The sequence below is a fragment of the Pseudoliparis swirei genome, chromosome 5 (genome assembly GCF_029220125.1).
Source record: "Pseudoliparis swirei isolate HS2019 ecotype Mariana Trench chromosome 5, NWPU_hadal_v1, whole genome shotgun sequence".
NCBI lineage: Eukaryota > Metazoa > Chordata > Actinopteri > Perciformes > Liparidae > Pseudoliparis > Pseudoliparis swirei.
The window spans coordinates 22316124-22329637 of record NC_079392.1 but is presented as its reverse complement, the minus strand read 5'-3'; the positions used below and the strand labels follow the sequence as shown (position 1 = coordinate 22329637).

Below are 13514 nucleotides of genomic sequence, written 5' to 3'. Positions count from 1 at the left end.
CATGTAGCAACACATGATGTTCAAATACAAATGTTACAGTTTAATTGTACAATAAAGGGGTCATAGACTTTCCACTGCGCTGAACATTTGCAAAAAACATACAGGCTACCATAAATCTTTTGATTCTGCCAAATTCATGTTTCTACCCTCTCTGTGACCACTGGTTGACATTAGTTTCAGTATACAATAATTAGTTTTCATATATATATATATATATATATATATATAAAGATAGATAGATAGATATATTATATATAAACAGATTTCTTTAACAAACATCATGTTTTGATCTGTTTTTCATTCCAAAGTTTTAATTGTCTACTTACACTGGTATTATAATGATCTAAAAATACCATAAAAATAAAGGAGAAAGCTCGATTAAAGGTTTGTTATAGTGTATGAACACATGCAATAACACCGCACGTCCCTTGAACGTCTCATTAATAATGTATAAAGCCCACATTGAGGTCGCCAAGGAGGCTTCTTATTTATCCATAATTTAAAACAAAGTTTCATAGATCCTTTTAATTCCAGAAGATGAATTAAACTGCGCTCTTGTTATTACACAGTTCCCACGCTGGTCTAAAGTGACACACTGCCACACTTTCCCACGCACGCGAGAAACGTCCTTGAAGCGGGCGCAGGGGGGGGGGGGGGGGGCGGCGCGCGCGAGGCGGGCGGACCGCTGGGTGAGGATCATGTGTAGTCCACGCGCCGAAAGCGGCAGGTTACGCGCAGCGAGCCGCAGAGCAGGACAGAGACGACGGAGGAAGAGCCGCATCACAACAGAACCTCCGAGAACTCGCACAGAGGAGCAGCGACAGCACTCCGCTATCAACTCAGTTATTTTAAGCTCGGGCGCGTGCAAAGACAAAAAAAGAAGTAGAAAATCCGCATGAGGATTTGCTGTTGTGACAGTTTTCAGCTGCTCCCGGTTCGGAGCAAATAAGTGCGCGTCGCTCTCCGTGCTCCTTGGCTTCGTTTCCACCTGGAGTTGCATGACTTGAAGAGTTGGCTACACTTCACCGGCGACATGAGAGGTGAGTTTGTGGAAATGTCTAAATTAGTTAGTGTGTATTCAATTTCTTCTTCTTCTTTTTTTCAGAGCCGGTATACCGTGTTTGTCTATTAACTTTTGAGGTGCATGTAGCGTGTTGGAGGCTGGCTGCGAGGCGGTCCAAAGTGCGTAGGCTGCGGGCTCGCGCTGGTCGGCAGCACCGATCACATCAAACAGGCAAATGCAAACAACTGTTTCTCGGTTGTGCGTCAAACTGTCGCCGATAGGACCTTTTGGAATTATAATCCAAACGGTTTACGCTTAATAGGCATGTTTTTGGGGGGATGTCGGGTTTATTTTGTTTGTATTACAGCACAACAACACATGCGCAAAGTGTGTTAAGTTTATTTGTTTAAACTGTATCGATTTTGTGCATTTACTCAGTTTTGCCTTTGATGAGAGGAATGCGTTGCAGTTTTGAATTACTTAATTTCACCGGTGACTCCAGTTATGTAAGAGAGAGGATAAAGGAGGGAGGGAGGAGGGAGCGGAGTGATACAGGGGCTGTCAAGCCGAGCGAAAAGCTGTTGGCAGGGTTTGTTTACGGTGAAGGAATAGTCCCCCTTTCCTTAGCTGGTCCTCCCTGTTAGACTTGTTGTGTTTTACTGCACTTTAGTCCGACTTTTTTTTATGATCAAACCTTTAGTTTTACAATGTATTACTGTCGACCTTCTTGTTGTGGTCTTTATTATGTGTGATGTTTTAATGAACCTCTAAGCACTGATTGTTTATTGAATTATATGGTTTATAGCAATAGTTATAAATCATAAGCCAGCGTGTGTTGGTTTTCAGCGTCAGCAGTATGGCGTATGAGAGAGAGAACTATATATATATATATATATATATATATATATATATCTCCCTCTCTACTATGTATATATCTACTATGTATACATTTCTCTACCCCCCCCCCCTCTCTCTCTATATATATATATATTATATATATACATTTCTCTACCCCCCTCTCTCTCTGTATATATATTTATATATATATACATTTATATGTATATGTATACACAGAGAGAGAGAGAGAAGTGCTCCATTGACCTAGTTCTGTCATTTAGGATTACTGTCTGTGTGCACGCGCGTGAGTGCCTTGGGGTGGAGGGGCACGGCCTGTCGTCATGACTAATGACACTGATCATTTAAATCAGAATATTGTAGATATGAGCTGCGCAGGAGAAGCCTGATTTGATTGCATCTTGCCGTCTTTTATTTGTTTTTCTTACAAAATAAACCCTATTTGATACATTTGTTATACATGACATTAGAAAAACAATCTGCTGAGAATGAAGAGGTTACAGGTTTGTGGAGTCATGCACCGCTGCAACAAGCAGGATATGAGCTCAGCAAGTCCACATGTAAGAAGCACAGCAGGATTCAGTCAAGCTCCGTTTCCTCTGCCAGTTGCTTACATCAACTACGAGTGTGTGTCACTCCAGTCGAGCGCTGCCAGCTTTTCAATCTGATTATCTAAAATCACCACATCATCCACACTGCCATCCCCAGGCTTCAACTGAATGTACTACACGCGTAAAAGCGGTGTATCGAAGACATTTTCCTGATTCCCCTGATAGATTGCGAACAATGCTGTTCCACTTGTTTATCTCAGAGCTGCTGCGATAACCTGCTTGCACAAACACGTTAGGTAAGGTTGGTGTGATGCATCAAGAATCAAACAGACACACTTCAGAAAAGCACTGAAAGATGTTATGCCCCAGTGGTTGAATGTTGTGCAGAGCTATGAGACTGCTGGAGCCCAGCTAGCGCGGGATCAAAGGTATAGGGCGGCAGTAAAGAGGAAAGCGCTCTCATTGCTCGCCAAGTCCGCTGCTGTGCCGATCCCCCTGCCTCAAAGCCGCGATCTGTTGCGCCCTCGGGGACGTTCGCAGCGAGCTGCAGTATGTGTCGAGGTGCCCTTTCTCGACGACAACTCCACGCTGAGATTCCTTTCCCCTAATCGAAAGTGTTAACGCTCAACGCATTAAGCATTCGGGCAAAATGTCATCCCAATTTATTTTGCAGCACAGCGATGTAAACAATGATCACACGTGCACATAATATGGTTTCTATTCGGTATATTACCATATTTTGATAGACCTACGTCCTATTTATGTTCAAAGCATCCATGAGTGACATTTAATAGAGATTCTAGAGGTCGCTGCAGCGTCGTCCTGAATGCGTTCCTGTGATTTGGAGCCGCATGCAAAAAAAGACATGCTGCGAACTGAATTCCTCAGTCTGTTTTTGCTTGTGTTGCGGAGGCCCACTTGGGTTTTGGGCTCGGGTTTGAAACTGCATAAACAGCACCTCCAAGTGTGTTCACTTTATCTTCTCTGATCACTGGTGAGGCCTCCCAGTGTGGGAGGACTGATTTCTCGACTGGTTTCTTAGCTCTGTTGTTCAACATGTTCTGTGTTTTGAGATTTTTAGAAAAAAAGTGGGATACGGTTGAAGTGTGTCAGAGTGTCATATGAAGTCACCTTGTTTGTATTGTTTCTAGTGGGGAAATGCATTACATCAACCATAAAGCATCCAGCAAAAAAAAAATAAGAGGGGAAAATAGCAAGTGAAAGTGTCCTCCTCACCTGGCTGGGCCGACAGCTGCACTGCTGACCTCATTGTCAGGTGGTGGGCAGATGGAAATACAATTAACATTCTCTCCCTCGAGAAGGTCAGGAAACAAATTATGCATATTATCCCGACTGCATCACAGGACGATGAGAGTAAATAATTGCGGCCTCTTATAATACGCAGTTTCAGTGACGCTCTGTAGCGATAGAAACAACATCAGCAAGGGCTCCACTAAAGAAGAGCGGCGAGGCACGATGCAGACCTGTGCAGTGGCCTCATGAACACGACTATTGTCTCAGTAAATACCTAAACCCGCAGTGTCTTTTTACAGTTTGGGGTTAGTGTCCGGTCATTTTAACCCTCCTGTTACCTTTCGGGTCAATTTGACCCCATTCAATGTTTAACGTCGGTGTTCTTTGGGGTCAATTTGACCCCAGGCTGTTTTTCACTGTGTCAAACATATAAGAAATATCAACTTTTTTATATATTTAAAGGGCTATTTAGGTAGTCAACAAACAAACATAAAGTACCTCACACTTAAACTTGGGAAACAATATTAATTCTAATATTTTCTGGAGGTTTTAATTGCTGGGGTCAAATTGACCCCGAGGGTAAAATATGTTGGTAAATGTGAAGGTAACAGGAGGGTTAAACTATCTGCATTCTTTAGGATGCAGAAGGAGAGAGTGTCAAACATTATTGCATATTTAATAAAATAACGGGCAACTTGGAGTGTGCAAACCCTCTCTGGTTGGTAACCTAACTTTACAATATGTTGCACAATACACCATGTCTGCTGTTCTTCCCATGGAGGCCCCTGAGAATGTAGGTCAAGTATACAGCATGATGTGTACATTTTAAGTGCAAGGTAAATAGGACCTTGGACCCTGTTTGATGAGCTGGGTTGAGCGAGCAAAGTCTCCCGTCTGCTCCAGAGGTTTTACAGCAGTGATGACTGACAGACACAGAAAAGGACTTTTACATCCAGATCGAGTTTTATCCCTACGTGTTACCGGCCATGTTAAGACATGCTTTTCTGCAATGATTTTCTCGGATATAATATGCAAATTATGATAAGAGGGATGATTTTCTAAACTGGCATGGCAGGAACTGCACATCAAAGCTCATATAAGGCGTTTTAAACTAGTGTCTGCTTATTTACCGACTGGATGTTGTCCGAGCTCTATTGAAACTGCAATTTGGAGCTCAGTTAGATTCAAAATGTTCCATTCTTTCTAAAATATAGACATTATTGTGTTTAAATATGTTGTTTATAATAACATGTTAATAGCATTTAAACAGACAGAACCGAGGACAATCTCCAAACAAACTCTGAGAATAAAGAAACTTTTTCTCATGCTTCATCTCCACATACCAAATAATGTATGGTGGCAGCTGAATGCACTGTTTTAGTTGTCAGAGACCCCCCCCCATTTAATAATCACACACTGTTATTTACTCTCAACAGTGTACACTTCTGCTGAGCTGTGATAGCCGATAGACCAGAGCGGCAGAAGGAATCTCCGGGCAGCCGACTGCACCAGAGTAAAAATAGATTTGTGGTCAAGCTCAAACACAGCTGAAATTTCACTCAAATACTTGACATGCTGCAACAAGCTACGAGCTGCTCACGCTCCATGTGAGGTGCCCTTGCTGCAGCTTACTGTACGAGATGTTTCAGGAAATATTTCCAGATGTTGCACAAATTGTAAACGGGAGAGTTTGGTCCTGATCAAACCGTAGATGGTTTTTCCGTCAAACCGAAAGAAGGACTCCGCCTTCCCTTGGCTTAAAAGCCTGAGTCCGATTTTCTTCTACCTTTTTAAACCGGCAAGAAACCAAATGGTGTTCCTTGTGAGGCTGCCACCACAAGCCCCGCCCCCTTTGCTGAAGGAGAAACCGTGTCAGTGGAGCAGCTCTCGCTCGCGGTGATGCTCGGCCGACGGGCGGGTGAGGTGGCGAGTCGCAGACAAAGCCGCCGACCCGACTGCCGGTGGCGTGGCAGGAGAGCGAGGAGGATCGTCGCCCTGTTGCCAAGGCAACCACCTTTTGAATAAGTGTGTTCGTGGAATGCAGCCAGATGCGGTTACATAACAGGCCGAAGGGCGGGGGGGCGAGGCTCTGGAGGGGGGAGCAATAGAAACAGTTTTTTTTTTTCTCCCGTTGCTTTTTATTTATTTGTATCCCTCAGTTGTGTTGTCCAGGAGGAAATACTCACATGTGTCTCCTGCACGACACAGAAAGTCTTTGAGGGACTCATGTGATTGGTTACTTGTGAGTGGTTTATCAAAGAGCCTTTAGAAAAAACAGCTATTTTCTCGCTGCGATGGCCGGTTAAAGACATTTACAGGTTTCCTAATACCCCTTGTGACCCAACAGAAGTGGTTTGAGGATTGTTTGGCACACCCTGCTGCCAGGTGCCGAATCCCACACTTGCAGTTGTTTTGTGGGTTACAATCTCCGGCCGTGAACTTCAGGGTAGCAGTATGTATTTTCTCACAGCGTAGCTACTCACATGTTGTCAAGAGGACTCGGAGAGGGCCGTGAAACTTTATAACCCCGGGCCTCAGCTAATGCAATTGACCTGCTATTCTGGGCTCGAGGAGGCCCGGCTACTGAGATAAACAACATAATGAAAAGATCCGGCTGTTCCTGAGTAAGAAGGCTCAGGCCTAGACAATGAACTCGAGGTGTGCAATGTAAACTCGCGTGTTCCCTCCCAATCCCGTGCAATGAGTGTCGTCTGTCGTCGTTATTTGCTACATTTCAAAGCTCGTAGTGCACAGACGACACTTGACTGTCAGGGAATTATTATTATTATAGTGTGACATGTGCAAGGTGGTGGTTGTCAACATGATACGCCTAAAAAAAAGAAAGTCGAATGTTCCAGTTAATACTGAAAGATGTTTTTATTGTCATTTAACAGTGGACCTGGTTTTCTATATGTGTTTAAGTAACTTACTTCTACGATTTGAGGTCCGTATCTGTTCAATGTTTTTGACTCTTTCACTGATTTATTTGTTGTTCCCTCTCATTCTTCTCTCTCTCCAGCTCAAATAGAGGTGATTCCGTGTAAAATCTGTGGGGACAAATCTTCAGGGATTCACTATGGTGTCATCACCTGTGAAGGCTGCAAGGTGAGCACTCATCCATGTCTTTAAAGGTGTTTAATCAGATCATTTTTTCTACGATCTCGGCAACATTAACATGCTCACTTTCTGTGTGTTTGTATTTGTCTGAAGGGTTTCTTCCGACGCAGCCAGCAGAACAATGCTCTGTATTCCTGCTCGCGACAGAGGAACTGTTTAATTGACCGGACCAACCGTAACCGTTGCCAGCACTGCAGGCTGCAGAAGTGTCTCGCTCTGGGCATGAGCCGCGATGGTGAGTTCAGCCACGAGATCTATATTTAATTAACTCTTGAGTTTCCACCTCCCACTTTCTGCTCCTCGCGACCTTCCTGAATGCTCAACCTTCTGGTCCTTACATTCTCCTGTCGCAGCGGTCAAGTTTGGTCGAATGTCCAAAAAGCAGCGCGACAGCCTGTACGCAGAGGTCCAGAAGCACCAGCAGGCCCAGGAGTGCGCGGAGCTCGGTGTCCGCGAGCGCGAGGAAGTCGACCTGGCCGACCACACGAGAAGCTCCACCGCCACGCTCGGCGACCTGGACGACATCGGCATGCTGCCGGAAGGCCTGCTTTTCGACCTGCCGCTCACCCCCGAGGACGCAGGCGGAGACGACTGTAACCTGGACATGCTGGGCGGCAGCGCGGGCAGCACCTCCTCCTCTCAGAGCTCACCAGAACAGACCAACTTGGACTTTGTAGACGGCAACCACAGCATCAAGCACGAGTACCAGCTGTTGCACGACTCTGGACTCTTCTCACATGCTATCCTCGACCCGCTGCCCGAGGGCTGCTCCCTGCTTGAGATAGGTCAGTGTAAATACCTATACATAGGCTATACATAGGCTGCTGTGTGTCTACATTTAAATCCATCTTTCAAACAACATGAAATCTCATTGAGAAAAACCTTCCCTCCGTCCAGAGCGTATAACTCAGAGTGTGCTGAAGTCCCATATTGAGACGAGCCAGTACAGCACAGAGGAGCTGAAGAGAATGGCGTGGACCTTGTATAGCCAAGAAGAGACACGCTCATACCAGACCAAGGTATATATGACTCATTATTGTAATGCAAGCATATTGCATTCATCCACACTCCAAGAAGGGGGTTTATTGGAAATCTCCACCATCTAGATGGATGATTAATTCATCATATGAAGGTTAAAACATTATTTCATAGCTTATCATGCACAGAAAATCAACTGTCAAACTTCTACAAGGAAATGTACTAAAAACAAATAGACAGGGTTCGTACGGTCATGGAAAACCTGGAAAAGTCATGGAATTTTAAAATGGTCATTTCCAGGCCTGGAAAAGTCAAGGAAAAAAACTTAAATCATAAAAGTTTTGAAAAAGTCATGGAAATGTGTTATAATCACATGTTCATTTACGCCGTTTTTAAAATAATTAATATATTTTTTAAAGAAAGACGCTCAAAATGTAAGCCGGCGTACGCTCTCGATACGCAAGATTTTCTAAATTGTTCATGTTTATACCGAGATTTCAGTTTGGTCATGGAAATTTGGTTAAAAGTCATGGAAAAGTCATGGAAATCCATTGGTCAACATGTGTAAGAACCCTGATAGAAGTCTTCCCTTTTCACAGAGGGGTTTGTACATCCAAACATCTCCCTCTGGGCTTTTTGTCTCACTCGTCATGGTTGTAGGACATGGCTATAAGAAAGATGGAGCACATGTTATCAAACGATCAGCAGGTCGGGACGTCTTTTGGGGGAAATCACTCAACCAGAGTCCCGCTGAGTGTTAACAGACAACAATGGAGTGCGACTTGTATTGCAATTCTCATAAAAACCTCCCTTTGTCTAATCTTCTCCTTTCAGTCAGCTGAGGCGATGTGGCAACAATGTGCCATTCAAATCACCAACGCGATCCAGTACGTGGTCGAGTTTGCCAAGCGCATCTCTGGCTTCATGGACCTCTGTCAGAACGATCAGATCATCCTCCTCAAAGCGGGTCAGTGCACGACGCCAGCGAACGCTCAGCTCGTCGGTTAAAGTCGGTTCCATACTGCCAGGCAAACCATCTGGAGCTCTTTTTGCCACGACAGATGTTTGAGTGTTACTCTGCAAACTTTTAGCCGTGACAAAAACAGCTGTTGTCACCGTGGCTTGAAAAGGTTCAACTGAAGACTGGCTGCTCGTGTCGTGATCACGCCATGAAGTGCCCCAACCCGTAATTCACGTTGGATATTTATAAATAGAGGTTTTGTTTTCAGCGACAGCCCAAACATCATCGATCATTCCTACGCATTGATGGGTGGCTTTGATTGGCCACCAAAGTATCGTAGTTTGATGAGGAAGAAGACGATAATTAGACGAGTTATATGCGTCTGTCAGAAATGGTGTCGCCGTTTAAAAGACACAAGATGGGTCCACGCCCGTACATGAGCCGCCAAACACAAGTTACACCTGACGGGTGAGAAATTATGATCGTCCTGAAGTCAAACAGTCACTTTAAATGTGTTGAATCCACAGCAGCATGTAATCATACGTCGCTTGATCAAACAGGACCAGTGACTTAACGACAGGAATAATATTTACAGCTTTTATGATGTTAATCACATCCTTGACAATTACCCTGTCATTTAAAGCGCTCACAATTAATACAAATTAGATAATCTTGTCAGTAAATCATTTTTAATTCGATGTCATCGTTACGGGGCAGTCGAACCACAATTTCTTCAGATAAGAATCCTTCTTCTTACGACACGTCAGTTATTTGCTTATCCTCACAGTGCTGGTATCTAAATAAGCACTCGCTGTTATTGTCAGAAGAGTTTCCTTTTAGTTGAAGGTAATCTTATTTTTTAATCTTGAATACTGCATTATGCGGGAAAAACAGAAAACGTTAGTAGACAACATAGAGAGATCAAAATAGTGTTTTTATTTTGCTTCTCCTTTTCATTTTATCATCGGGATGTATTTGTATTACAGTCACCTCGTTATTTTCAGCATAACCGCTGAACGTGGTTAAAGTATATCATTTACATGGGTTTTTAAGGCTTCTTTTCCTCTATTTCAACTACCTACATATGTACGTGCCACTAAACTTATTTTCTTTGGATTCTTTTTGTTTTCTTTTGTGTCCACAGGCTGCATGGATGTTCTTCTGATCCGTATGTGTCGGGCCTATAACCCCATCAACAATACGATGCTCTTTGACGGAAAGTTTACAACTGCTCATCTTTTCAAAGCGCTTGGTGAGTGGACTCTCTCTCTCTCTCTCAACATCGTCACCGCCAGTAGTTTCTGTTTCGATGACTAATTCCTCCTTGTCCTTCCGTCCAGGCTGTGACGACTTGGTGAATGCAGTGTTCGACTTGACCAAAAGCCTGAGCCGGGTACAGATGTCCGAGGAAGAGATGGCTCTCTTCAGTGCTGCTGTGCTGCTCTCACCAGGTGAGATCATATTTCCTGAACTGCATACATTAATGCTGATTGTAGTGTTTATGATACTCCTGAATGGGTGAAATCAACTATGTAGAGTCCACTTTTCATCATGTCACACATTTGGCCCATTAAAAGCTTAAAGTTGCTGAACAAGTTTAGCGGCGGACTAAATGGATGACGTCAGTGCACTACAAAACTAGAGCTAATTATAAGCAGTTAGATGTTAATCAGCTACTGGCTTTTACGACATTCCACAGCTTTCTTACAGGTAAAAACAATAACAGGGGAGGACCTCTTTAATAATAATAAAATGAAACCCTGAGCATCTCTATTCGACTCTTTTACTCACGTTTAAGAAATGACAAGATAATGGTGTGTGTTATTAATTGTAAATTAAAAACCTTTGTGAGAAAGGGAATTTAACTCCAATTGAAACCAATCTTGACTTTTGGCTTCTTTAGACTGCTCTATAAAAAGATAATGTAGTTTTATCTATTTTTGTCGTAGCCTTCACTGCATTATTCAAATTGCATTATCCATTCGTATGCGTATCAAGAAGCAAAGAAGAAGCAATATAAAGCCTCTCCTCATCATTAATAAACTTTTCTCCAACTCATACTGTGTATTCTAGCCAAACATCTTTGCTGATACTGCTGTCATACATTTGAATGCATTGTATTTGCATTTATTTGTATAACTCATTACACATCAGCAATTTTGCCCCCAGGATAACGCTTTTGGGCGGTTGCCAACAGGATATTAACTATTTGATCACACCCATGTTTTTGCACTGCAAAAAAAACACGAGTTTGTGTGATTTTTATCTCAGACAAGTTTCATGTATGCAAACGTATGTTCAATATGTTGCGATGCCAACCGCCGTAAAGTACATGTCGTGCTCAGCGCATTTTGTATTCTTCTCCATCGTCAACACTTATGAAAACCATCTTGTCACTCTAATTTCTCTCAGACCGACTCTGGCTGACAGATGTTCAGAAGATACAGAAGTTGCAGGAGAAGGTCTATGTGGCTCTGCAGCGCTGCCTACAGAAAGAGGGAGCATCAGAAGAGAAGCAAGCTAAGGTACAAACACTGATGCATCGCGGGGCCAGTTTGGGGACACACTGCGTTTGTTTACCTTTTGTGTTGGTATTTATTTCTTCTTTTAAATTTTTTTTATCGATGTATTTTCACTTTCTTTATCAATTTTTCCATTGTATATCTTGGTACACATGATATTGAGGTGCAGCGTGCAACACACAAAGACCAACAAACATCAAACTGATAATGCATTTTTCATTTTATGTTTGTAATTTTGTAGGAGGCTTCAAATATGCCTAGTTGGGTTTTTGTCTCTTCCTGCACTGTTATATTCATTTATCTCTGTTGTGATTTTTATTTTGTTTTATTGTTTGAATTGTGCAAAAAAAATGCAACATTTTTTAAATGGTGCTCACTCCAAGAAAAGAAAAAAAGTGGGGGGAAAAGCCTGACAAATAATTCAACACAAATAAATAATGCAAATCAAATAAATAATTTAAATAATGATTGTCCACACCTGAGTGTAGTGTTGCTTTTCAGAGAGGATTGTGTATGATGTGTATGTGCACAGAGAGAGTTACCATTTATTTCTTCTTTTGACTTATTCTGCTCTTCTGTATTTGCTGTCTAGATGGTGTCTAAGCTTCCCATCATGAAGTCCATTTGCAACCTTCACATCGACAAACTGGAGTTTTTCCGTCTGGCTCACCCTGAGACCGCGTACACCTTCCCGCCTCTGTATCGGGAGGTTTTTGGCAGTGAAATCACGTTCCCAGACTCCACAGAAGGCTAGGACCGCCGAGCTAAATAGAGGGATTTAAATGGAGACATTGAGGTGGAGGGGAGGGGAGATACAAATGTGGCATCCGGCTGAGGCAAAACCAACCAGCAGCTCAATGACAATCCTGCACGCTACACTTTAGGACACACTCCTCTCACCGATGAGCTCCCGACGCTGAGGAGGAGCTCCCACCGCCCTACAGCCCATTCAGCTTCACCGTAACACGGCAGGAACAGCTGCTGGCAACTCAGTACATGTTACCTCTTTTTTATTTTTTTTAGGGACTTATTAAAGAGTAGCCCACATCATTTGTGTTCTCAAAAAAAAACTCTTATGAGATGACCTTAAACTTATCTCATAAAGCTGAATTTGACTTTCGCCGTTCTCAAAGTTCCTGCAAGCTATTGTTGAATGTATCCCCTTTCTCCCGTTGCCGACTCAGCACAGCTCTTGGCTGGAAATAGAATGTCCATACTTAAAGTCCTCACCTACTCGCCGGAGGTTCGCAGCATCGACGCCGGTTTCAGTTCTCTCGTCTCGTAGCGGCTTGTGAATTCCATTCGATATTTTCGGCAGCGCCCATATTTTTCAGTTTTGTAATGTATGAACAAACTGTTTAAAGGGACTACGATCAAACTCACAAAGAGACGGGTTTTTTAGGGCAAACACTCCGACACTCTTGCATACAGAGCACAAGACAGCACTTAAACTGATCTTATAGGTATTTTTAGAGAGAGAGCTCTTTTTTCTTTTCTTTTATGCAATCAGTGACCTCAGCCCTAAATACCATTTCCCTTTGAAATTGCCACCTGGAGAGTGAAATAATCACAGAGGTATTTTTAAAGTATTTTCAGATGCTCCTTTTATATATAAAATAAATAATAACTATATAATCACGTACGTTAAGAGCAGTCCTGATTTCCTCCCGAGTGAGGTAGAGGGGTGATATGCTTGAGCTGAGGCGTCTCTCATACAGATCCTGAAAATGTGGATAGATTGGTGTCGCTGAAGATAAAATCGAATGGCTAATTATGGCACTTGTTAGATTAAAAAAACTCTTGGCACAAGGTTTTTTTACGGGTTTGCACTCACACTGCCGTCTGTGAAGCTCACGTTAAACCGGTCAGAAATGCTGGACACAGCAACCCGCTGTAGATAAGCGGTATGATCGAGGTGCTGGGCAGCCGACCACTTCGGGGGTTACGAGTTCTCACGGAGGAGCATCTGGAACTGTCACCACTCGGCCCCTTCCCCTCCGCAGAGGACCGCCATCGCCCCCAGAAAACCTCCAGCGCCGACTCAACCGGCAGATTCAAAAGGCTTTCCGAGTGGAGGAAGAGAATGAACTGAGAGTTTGGTGTGGAAATGTGACAGTCGATCACACGGTCCAATCACACCGAGGGACGAGGGGTGAAGAAGAGGGGACTTGTGGGTGATGATATTCTTTCAGGTACTCTCACTGCTTCAGGGTCGAATGTGCTGTCGCAGGAAACCACTGTGTTCTGATTGGAGAATTAGGTTGCCCCCACCC

The 13514-nt window shown here is 43.3% G+C and overlaps 1 protein-coding gene across 2 annotated transcripts; it reads left to right on the top strand.

Annotated features, from left to right (window-relative positions):
* Positions 1–736: 736 nt before the first annotated feature.
* rorca (RAR-related orphan receptor C a) lies at positions 737–12883 on the top strand. 2 transcript variants are annotated; one of them, XM_056414318.1, is made up of 11 exons: positions 737–1040; positions 1106–1234; positions 6683–6768; positions 6874–7015; positions 7134–7565; positions 7678–7799; positions 8593–8725; positions 9864–9971; positions 10060–10170; positions 11132–11244; positions 11834–12883. In XM_056414318.1, exons 1-11 carry the CDS (start codon positions 1034–1036, stop codon positions 11993–11995), a joined length of 1545 nt encoding a protein of 514 aa, XP_056270293.1. In that variant the 5' UTR covers positions 737–1033; the 3' UTR covers positions 11996–12883. The 2 variants fall into 2 exon arrangements, with proteins under 2 accessions (XP_056270293.1, XP_056270294.1); XM_056414319.1 differs by lacking the exon at positions 1106–1234 and having other exon boundaries at positions 740–1040.
* Positions 12884–13514: the final 631 nt, after the last annotated feature.

Excerpts from the sequence above, each read along its gene's own strand:
- rorca (XM_056414318.1), top strand. Across the intron at positions 7,016-7,133 it reads TCTGGGCATGAGCCGCGATG|CGGTCAAGTTTGGTCGAATG; the intron begins GTGAGTTCAGCC and ends CTCCTGTCGCAG. Across the intron at positions 9,972-10,059 it reads TCATCTTTTCAAAGCGCTTG|GCTGTGACGACTTGGTGAAT; the intron begins GTGAGTGGACTC and ends CCTTCCGTCCAG.